Genomic DNA, 12,754 nt, shown 5'->3' on the forward strand with positions numbered 1-12,754 from the left:
ATCTTGCCTTACTTGTGATACAAAAAAGCAACTGAACTTTTTTGCTCTCTTGATGATCAAAAAAACGATTAAAATTTATTCTCGCAATTATTAAAATTTTGTGTAACTTATTTGTTAAGACTGATTAATTTTGAATATTATGATAGCGGTTAAAATACTTTCGTAGTAAAATCGTCAAGCAAAGTGTGACAACAGCCATCTTCTATTTACATGCGTATGCATATCTATATTTTAAACCAGCTGGCTCATGGGATTGTCGAAACTTCCGTTGTTTATGCCGTTATTACTCGTTAACCTCAAAAAGTGTTTTTTCATTTTCCATTCCCAAGTTATTTTCAACGTTAACAAGGGTTTTTTAAGACATCATTGGTCTCTAAAAACATTTACTTCTTATTTTCTTTCTTATTTTCGTTTTTGGCTCTTCAAAGTTGGAAGAATCCTATTTAATTAAGGTATTAGTGGATGAATAACCCAGCCGATAAATTGTACCTGATCGGAATTTCCGCACTTCGTGATGATGCAATAAAAATCTGAAAAAATTCAGCAACATTTGGAAAGTTATGAACTACAATTATCAGTAATAATATTGCCCAAGAGTTATTAATAAATTGTTTAAATAAATAATTTTTTAACAATTTTACAGTAAACCCTTGTTTTTTTTTTTTTTTTTACGAATCGAATGTGCGCATTTTTCTGAATGCTCATGATTTTTCTCAGAATTTTCGTGGATTTTTGAAATTCCCTTTTTTAAATTTTTCAAGTGGCTCTATTTGTACATTCTTGATCCAGTAACCTTGAGACTTTTCAAAACTGATGGTAAATATGTCTCCTAAAACATATCCAAAATTCAAATTAAAAAAAATTTTTTTCAATATTTTTTCAAGAAATTTCAAAAATCCACGAAAATTCTGAAAAAATTCATGAGCATTCGGAAAAATACACACATTTGATTCGTAAAAAAAAAACAATACGTCACCGCAAAATTATTGAATAATTAATTGTTTAAACCATTTTTTATTAACCTTTGGGGAATATTATTATTGATAATTGTTGTTCATAGCTTTCCAAATGTTGTTGAATTTTTTCAGATTTTTATTGCATCACGAAGTATCGAAATTCCAATCAGATATAATTTTTGGTCGAGCTACCCATCCAGTTATAAATTCCAATTCAAATCATCACACAGGGAGGTGTACCTGTCATAAGAGCCTATGTATAATCCTTCAAAAAATGTGATTTTTGTTAATTATGACGCTGAAGTTTGCAACGTTGGAGTCCAACGAAATGTTGTAAAAAAACCCCTAATGATTCCAGTAATTCTCCAATATTGTTACCTACCGAATTTGAAATTCGTAGTTTTTCAAGCTGCACCGATATTTCGTGAAATGAAAAATAATTGGTGAATTACAAATGTTTTTTCCTTCATTCCGTTGGACTCCGACGTTGCAAACTTCAGCGTCGTTGTTAATTCATTTATCGATAACTAGACGGTAGATCCTCTAATAATTCCGGGAATAGACGCATGGCGTATATTTCTAGGATACTTCAAAGTGTCAAGTCTTAAAGTTGTAATTTTCGATTTCCATTAGATTCGCGTTGACTTCCTTAAGATCGACGAGGTGGTAACATCAGAGAAAATCCAAGTCGCAGAGACACCGGAAACCGTTAAAAAAATCGAAACAAAAAATCAGAATAAATTTCACCTGAGACGCTTTCGGCGCTCGACCAGACCGGGCATGGCAGCCGGTTGTTGTTGATAGCCATCGTCCCCTTCCCCCGGGAAGCTATCCTCCGTTTCGAGTTCCTCGGAGGGGTCGGGACCGCCGACGACGAAGCTGACCGGAGTTTCGGACATGGTGTCGACCGATCCTCTCTCAGATTCGGTTCTGTTCGCCCTCGGTGCGTCGGACTCTTCGTCGCTGTGGCTGCTTTTCTCGCTGCTCAACGAATCGCCTCGTGTCTTTACTTCGTCTTCGGGCTCGCCGCGGTCTTTATCCTTCTGCTCGATGTTACCTTCAAAAATATTACGAAACAGCCGACGGTCAGTGATCGACGGAAGTGGAGACTTTTTCGGATTTTCAATGATTTTTTTTTTTACGTTTGTTTTTTCTATCTTTGCGCACCACCACCACCGAACAAAATCATTCGAGAAATCCCAGCGTTAATTCGACCGCGTATTTCAATGCCCAAAGGTCGTTCGTTAGTTCGCACGATCGATCGGAGTCGTTGCTCTCGGTTCGAACCTTCGTATAGCTTCGTCGTTCATTTTCATATTTTCAGTGCCCACTTTTTCGCTCGATTTTTCCCATTTTTCCTCTCACTCATGCTGGTAATTTCAGATTTTTTTTTTATCGATCTCCTCGTCTTTGCAAAGTTGTCTCAAAGCTTTTACGCATGCGTGCTCTTCGTCAAGTTCCGTCAATTCGATTCCCGATGTTGCTCGGACTGCGACGATTTTCCCAACTTTTTACACCGCCTCCCAAGCATTTTCTCCCTGCGCACACAGCCACGACGCCTTTCAACGACACGATTTAGCGAGGTCTTTATTTTCATGGATTTTTCATGCTTTTTGAGGATGCCCATGTCGAGTCGTTTTTCTTTGTCCTTCATGCAAGCAACGAGCCCAAAATTATGACTTTCCCTTTCCACCGGATGAACGTGTGCGTGTGTGTGTCGCGTGAGTGTGAGTGTGTGTAAAACTCGAATTCGGACCTCGAAGCTTCGAGGAAGGAGGAAAATTCATTCAGTCTGGCATTCGAATTGCGTCAACTCGCATCACACTTTCGAGGTCTTTTATGGCTTTTATTTCGCGGAGCTTCGAGGCTCGATCCCCGTCAGCGGTCGTCTCGCAATTCGCACTTCGAACGTTGCTCGCGCGGTGTCACGAAGAGATAAAAAATTTCGAAATAATTAGAGAAAACAGAAGAAAGAGGGACCCGAAGAAAACAAAACGACGCAAAAACTCTCAACGAATTTGGAAATTTAAGGGAGAGAAAGAAAATGAAAAAATTTCAAAATAATTAGAGAAAAATTAAAAATACGAACGAAATAGAAGGACGAAAAAATTCTCAACGAATTTGGAAATTGATAAAAGTCTCAGGGAATTTCAACAACCGAATAAATTTCACGCGCGAATATGGAAACTAAATAAATTCTCAATTGAAAGAATAGTACAGGGAATAGAGGAGCGAGTTACTCTTGTCCATAATGCATAATTCGGCAGAAGTTATTTTTTTTTTTGACAGATAGGTGCAGTATGACGTAATGAACCTAAAAACACAAAATACTTAGAAATAAGGCGAACGGAAGTGCCGGCATTTTGCGAAAAACCGTTTGGGCCTGTATCTCCGTAACCGTGCACTTGAGGCCCACAACTATAAGGAACTTTATTATAGATAATTAAATTTCCTATCTTTTTTGTTGAATAATTTTTTTCGTATCACTTACCGTTCACGATTTATAAGATTATTACTGTTTATTTATTGACTTTTTTACCGATATCTCTTCTAATAATTTTTCAAACAATAAATTGCTAATAACTAAACTTTTAAATCGATAAATTTTCTACAACTTTTATTTTAAACTTTTTCCTCTAAAATTAATATTTTCGAAGTTAGAGACTCTTCTACAGACTCTTCAGGTCAATTGAAGATTCCTCTTTATTAAGAAGGGTCTATGTATATACCTGGCTTGGATATACCTGGTTGGATGCGACGTGTTCATGCCCAGCTGGCGTTAACCGTCCAGGCACAGGATTTTTGAAATTAACGCGTTATAACTTCGAAAATATTAATTTTAGAGGAAAAAGTTTAAAATAAAAGTTGTAGAAAATTTATCGATTTAAAAGTTTAGTTATTAGCAATTTATTGTTTGAACAATTATTAGAAGAGATATCGGTAAAAAAGTCAATAAACAAACAGTAATAATCTTATAAATCGTGAACGGTAAGTGATACGAAAAAAATTATTCAACAAAAAAGATAGGAAATTTAATTATCTATAATAAAGGTCCTTATGATTGTGGGCCTCAAGTGCACGGTTACGGAGATACAGGCCCAAACAGGTTTTCACAAAATGGCGGCACTTCCGTTCGCCTCATTTGTAAGTATTTTGTGTTTTTAGGTTCATTACGTCATACTGCACCTATTTGTGAAGAAAAATAACTCTTGCCGAATTATGCAAAACAAAATCCTCTATTCGCTGTACTAAACGAAAAATTTCGAATTCCGCGCCATTCGAGCTTCTCGAATTATCATCGTTTTGATCATTGCAATTCGCACTTCAAACGGTGCTCGCGCGTTGTGAGAAAAGAGAAAAATCTGAAAAAAATTCGAGCAAGATAAAACAAGGAAAATATCCTTAAAAATGATGAAATTGAGAAAATAGCAGGAAAAATTGAAAAATCGAAGAAATTTAACACGAATATAGAAACTAAATAAATTGTAAATTGAAAAAAACAAAAAAATGTCGAATTCAGCGCCATTCGAGCTTCTCGAATTATCATCGTTTTGATAAAAGCGTGAATTAAAGCCTCGCGCCGCGATCGTTGACGGGTCAATATCGGCAGTGGTACGCAGCCCGAAAAATCGACTCCGCGTCAACTGCATTTCGATTCTTCGGCCCATGCAGTATTTTCCTTCCTCGTGTAATAAAAATGGAAGTTTGAACGTTAAACTGATTGAAAATCAATGACCCATGTGAATCGACGATGACTCGGTGTTTTTGAAGCTCTATCGCAGCAGCGCCGAGCTCATCGGTGAGCGAGGCTCGAGACTGCGTTAAAATCTGATTATTTAAACCGAACGAAAAGCTCGAGTCCGAATTGACACTTTGGATTTTTTCTTCAGAGACTCGCCGATCCATCAGGAAACTGTTCGTGATAAATCGAACTTAAGAAATAAAGCCCCCGTTGCCGATCCAGCATGCACAGTGACTCGAGTCGATTCACCGTCGATGAACGTTAATTAAGCAACTTTTATAATGGTTTGACCGATGAAAAGCCTTGGGAGCGTTATTCACATGAAAATAATGTACACTGTGGAGGAATGCGTTTTTTCATTTGGAAGCAAGAATGATAGGGGAGTCAGGGAGAAGAGAATTGATGTTGGACGAAAATGGAATTTCCCTGGCAGCAGAGAAGGAAAAACTTCGTTAAAGAGTGTTTCGTCGTTGAGTGTCTCTTTCGAAAATATTTTCTTCTCATTTAAATGTCAAATGTTCCGCAACTCGATCCGCAATTCCCTCAATTCTATTTTTCCAAAATTCCAGTTCTCAGAAAAGTCTCCATGATTTTTTGTATCAAGTAAAACGGACCGGCCGCTGGCTAGCCGCAAGAGCGCTTAATTCGGCACACACGAAAAGCCAGCGGGGGTTTTTCAGTGTCGCGTAACGCACTGGCCGGCTGCCAGAACCGTTCGGTTTCCCGTTCAGCCGATCTCCAGTGTTCGCAGTTCCCTCGAGTACCGCCATGCACTTTTACAATCCGATCGAAAATGCCGAACGAAACCGACGCACGAGGGCCACATGCACCGAGCCGTAATCACAGACATGCACTTCGAACACGAAAATCGGCTCGAAACCGCCACACGGACGTCCGCACCGTTTGCGCAATCCCGACACAAATTTTTCCACGCGAAATCAATCTCGTTTCCGTCATCGAAATAGTGAAAAAATTCCCGGATAATTGTTTGCTTTTTCACTGAAAAAAACGCCTCTAAAAGGGAGACGAATTTCGTGCAGATTTTGGACACACTGTTGACGATACTGCGACGAAATAACCTCCAATTTCGTCGCAAACCGTTCGTTATTTCCTCATTATTTCGTAAGAGATAATTCGCTGTCGAAACGCGACTCGAAAAAATTTCAATCCGTTGTTTCGAACGACTACTCACCGCGATCAACAGTGCAACACTGCGATCCGTGGTGAAGCTCTAGCGAAATTGAGCGCGAAGTATCGTCGCACGATAACGATGAGGCGGCGCAGCTTTCAACTGAATTATCGTGTAAGTCACGAATGACAAAATAGTAGATAGTCCAAAGAGCGGTGATTCCGATCGCCAGATAGAAACCACAAAAACCTTGAAAATTTTACAACCAAATATTGCATCTTTAAACTCGTTTCAATACATTTACATACTCGATTAACTGAACGTTTAACAATTTATTGAAAAAAAAATGAAAAAAAAGACGGTGATTCGGCACTCGGACTCGTCTAGACTCAATTTGCGGCCAGCAGAACTGTTTTTCCTACTGAAACCACCGATTTTCCTTCGTTCGTTTTTGTGTTCGATATTGCAGCGATTTTAGCTCGAAAATATTTCGGCACTGATGAGAGACAAGTCGCTGGAGGGCTAATTAAGTTCCTGATTGGAGGATTTTATCGAAAAATTCTATCCGATGGAACCGCGGGATATAAATGTTCCCAGAAAGTCGAGATTTTGATAAAAGGGCGACGAAGTTTTGACAAAATGTTTGAACGAATGTGAAGCGCGTCTGGAAGATCGACGGTAGCTCAAAAATCAAAGTGACGTAAAAATGTGGAAAAAAAATGTCGACATGGAATCTGACAGGAGAAGCGGAGGATGAAAAGCGTCGCGAAATTTGTATGACACGGTTCGGTCGAAAATTCAGCAAGCATGTACCATTGATAGAATCGACAAGCCATCGAAGCATACCGTCCGACACTTTTCTCCGAGTTATCCTGTTTATGCTTCGTCGTTGGTAATCCGTTAAGTTTTCTCTGCAGTTGCGCGGTTATTCCGTTCGCGTAACGCTCAGCTCCATGCAACAGCGAATAACTTGAAATTCAACGTAGTGAAAAACGAGGGAGGACGAAGGTATAGACACAGATGCGATCGGGAAACGAAGAAACTTCGATAAACACTGATTACTGGTGGATTGAATAATCAAAACAAGCACTCTGTGGACGTGGAAATACGCAGGTGGATATTCGAGGCGCGGATATCTGTTAACGAAGGAAAAATGAGGCGTCCATCCTCCTGTGCGATTACAAAACCGAACGTACGTTACTTTTTATTCTTTATTCGAATTTTGTCCCGTACGCGCGTTCTCAAAGCCCGGCACTCAGAGACTGATCGTCCCTCACGTCGATTGATGCGCTAAGAGCTCGTACGGAAACCGCTGTGAGCAGTAGCAGCGACAAAGTAGCGACAGCACTACAGAAATACAGGGTGTCCGAACCTTCAAATTCTTTACGCATCCGCCACCGTCGAGCTCAAGAGTAACGTACGAAATTCAAGTTTCGCCGACGCTTATCCACGATTCCGATTGGGCCGCTGTGGCGCTGTGCGTTGCTCGAGTTTCACGGTAGAGTTGACTGAACGAATTTGAAGTTGTTCCGTTGCTTCAAAATCCGTTTTTGACGAGCCACGAATACGAAAGAACGAAAATTGTGCAGGTTAGATCCCGAGAGATGGAGATCTTATTGAGCTTGAGCAAGTGAATTTTACTGAAAACAACGTCAAGTTATCTAACGAAAACCGTTGATGAGATATCCTTCGATCAGGGGCGGCCAATCAGGAGAGCGCGTTGCGACAGAGTGGGGGGAGCAGAGTCGTCCCCAGCTGCGCAGTGAACGAACTTCAGCGGCGCGCGCCGCGTCCATTTCTTTGCCACACAGCCGATTGGCTGCTACCGAAGCATCATCCGATGAACGGCGAATGGAAGAAAAGAACGAAAAGGAACTTTTCGTTTCCAAATTTCGCGACACAGGCGTTAGTGTGAACTCGAGCGCGGGATACGACACCCTGTAAAAACGCAGGCAGAACGAAAGAGGCGAAAGTAACGACGTCGATAAAGACAAGAACAACGAGACCGGAGAGCCAAGGATGACCGGACGATGGTTCAGGGGTCGTGCCACTTCGGGATTCATTCGCTTCCGCGTGTTCGTGCTCGTCGCCAATGTATGTAGATACCAGTAATTGACGCGTATAATCGGACACGAAACTCACGTTTACCGTGCCGTAATGCAATCGAGTTATGAACATTTCGAATATTGCTTCGATGTTCCTCCACATTGAAAGCTACGAAAACGAGTTTATCTGTAGACGATGCCAAAAAATCGGTGATTCGTGACTTGTTTTCGTCGATGCTTTGAATTCATCAAGCTTCGAGCCCACTTTCCTCGTCACGTCAATAATTCGGATCGTAAAAGATTTTCAAACCTCGGTATTAGAAAATGAATAAAGAACATTTTCAAAAAATCGCACAAACGAATTCGAATAATTTGAGGGGAAATCGAGACATTTTCTCGATCCAATTTCAATTCTAATACGAGATTTGACCGAATCGCGACACGATCGGCGAAAATCTTTGGCCGATCCTTGATTTTTCATTTTCCTCGAGGTCGAAAACGACGCCGATCGTATCATCAGCATAAACCGTTCCACGTGGCTGATAATGCGGTTCAATTATACACGATTCTCTTCGTTTTTTCATACCGAAGAGAGTGGTTTCTGACAAAAGTGCATTCAGTGAAAATTAAGCAGTGAAAACTTGCCAAACGGAGAAAAAGTTCGCCACCAAAAATTCTCTATTCAATGTGACGAATATTAATATTTTGGAAGCGTAAATAACGCGTTCGCTATCTCTGACGTTTCGCTTCCCACAGAGCAGCGACAAACCTCGCTCTTCATAACTTTCGAGTCTCTGGTGCTCGGCAACATAACCAACAATGACGCGTCTTCGGCAGCGTATTCCCGAGGCGTGAAAAACTCGGTCCCCGAAGCTCAGAGAAATCCAGACTGTGGACCATTGCTCAAAAAAGTGGTGATCGTGACTCAAAAGATTTTTCAAACCCGTCAAAAATGTTGCAGAAAATAATTTCGATTCACGCATCGTCGGAAGCAACGCCAAAAACTTTGAAAAACGCTCAACAAAGTCGTAGTGTGTCTTCTTTATTTATCTCGAAGGCAATTTTATAGAAAAAAAAATGTCAAATTTTACTCTCAATTTTTTATCAGAACAAAATAATGACGAAATTCCTTTTTCATTCGCAATTCGCCATAAACAACGACGCTTGGAATATAAAAACGAATTAGTTACTACGAAACTGAAAAAGTAACGACGGCATTTGATCGCTTGAAATTCGTCATGAATTACGACGCTGTCGACGTGCCAGCGTGCCCAGCAAAAATCAGAGTGCCTCACAAATCGTCCTGTAAGACCGGAGGCCAGCCCACAATGTACCACGATAATAACACGAGACTAGAGCGACCACGTGCTCTTTTGTGAGACTCTTTAATAACAATATACATATATACGCAGCTCGTGAGCAAAACACTCGGTGAATCGTCGTGGAACGCCGAGCGAAACCTGCGGAGCTAACCGGTACGGCCTCATGAATTCATCGTGTTTTCAAAGAGCTTGTTGACAGCGTTTACAACGATCAATTCGTTTTTGAGGTTAAACCAGGATCGAAGTCATTTTTTCGCACATTCGGGAGGCCAAAAAAGTATTCGTGTGAGTTTCGAGCATTCTTTTTCGACGGCTACAAAATCTGTGGATTTCGTTCGTCAGGGAGTACTCGAACGGTTTCGCGTTCGTGATAAAGTGGTCAAAATGAGAAGGGATAAGTTCATTTCTCAGGAGCACAGATACCGTATCGTTGCTTTTCGTTTTCGCGTTATCGGAACTCGATGTTTGGTTTCCTGGATACGGCTGAAGCTTCCGGGAGTTCTGATCGAATACCGGGAAGCACATTTTTCGTATAAAAACGAGTAATCCCACGAATCGTATGTGCATACGTTCAAGATCATTTTTTCTCGTTTTTGGTTATGATTTTATTGAAAAAAGTGACAGTGACGATTTCTCGAACGGTTTCGATAAAAACTCCAGCCGAAATTCGGGTTTTTCAATTTCGAAAATTCGTCGGTGATAAAACAGTGCGCTTCGACACGAGTGACGTCGGAGAATTACCTTTTTTTCCGTTTTATTCTCCGCAGTCCGGTTATTCGCGTGCATGCAAAATAATGTTGGTATTGAAAGTTTCTATTAATAATGGACTGCGCAGTCGCGGTGACCTCTCGCGTTCCGTTGGAAAATACAGAATGATAAAAATCGTATCAATAACAGAAATCTTGTCATTCGAACTCGTACGTAAAACAAAAATAATCGCGTTACGAAAAAGCTCCGAACGATACGTCACTATCGCATTATCATTTTTCTTGACGCTCCAGCGCCACGTTTCCCGTGCTCTTTTATCTCGTTTTTTCGCTTCGTTCGACCCGAGGTTTCCTTTCCGAATTTACGCGATGAAAATGAACAAATTTTATAAGGAAAATCGTTGAAGATTTTTTTTTCTCTTTTTTGGAATCATGATGCACTATTTTTGTGGAGAAACCCGGACCGCGAGAGTGTAAGCAAGATCGATTCACTGCGTTCGTGAGAAATTCGTCGTCACAAGGTCGAGAGTGCGGGAGAAAGGTCTAGGCCGAAGCGCTCTCACTACCTGCAGCCCCATTCCCCCTCGAGTGCTTCACCATTTCGTCGTCGTATTTTCCTCACCACGTGCTTCGGATACAGCCAAGAAAAATTATCACTAGTTTTCGATTCCGAAAATTCAATAGAAAGTCGAAGAAATTCAGGGCTTTAAGGAATAATTTATGGTGCGATTTTTCTGTTAATCAGGTTGCTTTTTTTTAGTGGATTCATCGTGGCGTGGCACGCTCTTCCTCCGGTTGAAATCGGAACTGAAGAATTTCTCGAATTTTCTAAAAAATTATGATTTTTTTTTTAATAGCTGAAAAAACGGTCTTATGGAGAAAAGCTGAATTCTTTTGCCACGGCCCCAGCTCAAACTGGCTCGAGACGAATTTATAATGTAATGAGAATGGAATACGTCAATTAAGAAATGATGATTTTCGGTTAAAAGCGTCTGAGTCACGAGCAATGTGTCTTTTGCTCGTGGAGGAGAAATTTGTAAATTGTCTCGTCTCCAACCTCAAACTATGTATTTGAATTCGATTATTCTTGTTTACTGAACGAAGAGTAGCGATGAGGAAAATTCGCGGGTTTCTTGTCCGCGCGTCTGCTTATATTACGACACAACAAAAAACACAAACATGCAACAGTGAAGAAAAAGTTGGTGTGGTAGGTGGTAGATTTTACGTTTGAAATGTATATGCATATAACGAGGCGATCCGAGGAAGATCACGTGATTGGTGGACGTCCGCGTCAGGCGAGGTTGCGGACTCATCCCATTGGAGGAGACCGGGCGTGTTTTCAATCGCACACGCGTTCGTCGTACGACAAAAAAAAAGAACTCGTAATACGAAAAATGCACATGACTACGTTGGAGTCTTCACGCTCGGAGAATTCCTTCGAAATTTGTTAATAGCACGCTGTTATCTTGACGTTACGCGTGCTTCGTTCACACGATTAAAGAAAAAAAATAAATTGGATATAAATAAAATCAACACGGATCAAGTAGTACTCACCGGTGACGAATCTTGCGCGGTTGAGCCGCTCGCTCCGTCTGGAGGTTAGGTACGCTGAGCTCTTCCTCGCCTGACATTCGACACTTTTTGGTTCACTGATTATTCGGTAAATAAAAATCAATGAGGAACAATAATCACGGTAATTTATCAAGCCGAATGGATAAGTGAACTTTCATGGAACGCTTTTAATTGTCTAACAATAAAATGGAATTATTTTAACGATCTAAGTGATACTGTTATGTATTTTGTTTTGAATAATAGTTGCACTTGTCACGATAAAGCCGTACGCTCGGGCACCTCTAAATTTTGGCCCGTTTACGTATATTTTCTCTGTTCTTTTCGCGGAAACTATTTTCTAACGGATAACAATGTGTTTGTTGCGACAAAATAAAACCTTCCAATCTACGTTTTTTATCGCATATACCTGCGCACTTTGCCGACGCACTGGCCCAATAGTACGAGAAATATGAGCCCTTTCGGATGCAGCGCGCTTGTCAAGCTCGCGTGTGATTCTCGCGTTTTTTTTTCTTTTCGTCTCCCGCCCGGCACGATCGTCGGTTCATTTACTCACTTACCGGCAGAGCTTTTCAACCTTCTCAAAAACTCTCGTAGATGTCAGGCTGTGCCTACGCTACTGCGCAGACGCGTGACTCTATCGGGTGACCGAAAACTCGAAAATGGTGGTGGTAGGTTCTCAAATTTTTTTTTCGAAATTGTCGCTTTCCAAGTTCATCTAAAATTATTAATCCTACGTGAAAAATCAGTTATTCTAAACTTTGATATCGCCAAATTTTTTTTTTAGGATTCAAACGTACAGCGGCGTTGGAAACGGCCTTAATCTTCTATTTGATATTGAATATATTATGTTCTTGTTTCACAATTTAAAGTCATGGTGTATCATGGAGTCAAAACGAATTAATATTTGATGACTTCCATTTGGATTCATAACCTCAAATGGAAGTTGACGATCTTCAACTCTTGGACGTGTCTTGGACACTCGATAGAAGTTTTGTTTTCGTTCTGAGTCTCCATTGGTTCAACCTTGCTCTTTTTCTATTGGTCATCATGACTTTTTTGAATTGTTCTTAGGAATTATCTAAAACAGGGATCTAAAAAATCGTTGTTTCTATGACTTGTTTACAGTAAACTCCCCGTTACTTGACACTTTTTAGTGAGTACAAAATTTCAGTCCCGTGAGCGTTGAAAGTGAGAAGAGGTTATTTGGAGCCGGAATTGCTATAAAATATTTATTTCATTGTAAAATACATTTTTATTATGTTATTTCAATATTGAGTGAAA

At 40.4% G+C, this 12,754-nt stretch overlaps 2 protein-coding genes across 7 annotated transcripts in view; one reads left to right on the forward strand and one right to left on the reverse strand.

The window, feature by feature from the left end:
* Positions 1–11,542, reverse strand: part of ACC (acetyl-CoA carboxylase) — a 27,402-nt gene extending 15,860 nt beyond the window's left edge. The window contains exons 1-2 of one of the 6 annotated variants that reach the window (XM_043423607.1): positions 11,456–11,542; positions 1,704–2,013 (exon numbers count right to left, since the gene is read on the reverse strand). In XM_043423607.1, the coding sequence (XP_043279542.1) occupies positions 1,704–1,855 (152 nt within the window). In that variant the 5' untranslated portion in view covers positions 1,856–2,013; positions 11,456–11,542. Of the gene's footprint in view, positions 1–1,703; positions 2,014–2,098; positions 2,499–6,640; positions 7,091–11,455 lie in introns of those variants that run through there. The other 5 variants (XM_043423559.1, XM_043423575.1, XM_043423582.1 and 2 more) reach the window with 5 other exon arrangements.
* Positions 7,726–12,754, forward strand: part of CdGAPr (GTPase-activating protein CdGAPr) — a 57,405-nt gene continuing 52,376 nt past the window's right edge. Inside the window, exon 1 of the mRNA XM_043423631.1 lies at positions 7,726–7,921. The gene's annotated coding sequence lies outside the window, so the exon portion shown is untranslated. The remainder of the gene's footprint in view (positions 7,922–12,754) is intronic.

The sequence above is a fragment of the Venturia canescens genome, chromosome 1 (genome assembly GCF_019457755.1).
Source record: "Venturia canescens isolate UGA chromosome 1, ASM1945775v1, whole genome shotgun sequence".
NCBI classification, from domain to species: Eukaryota; Metazoa; Arthropoda; class Insecta; order Hymenoptera; family Ichneumonidae; genus Venturia; species Venturia canescens.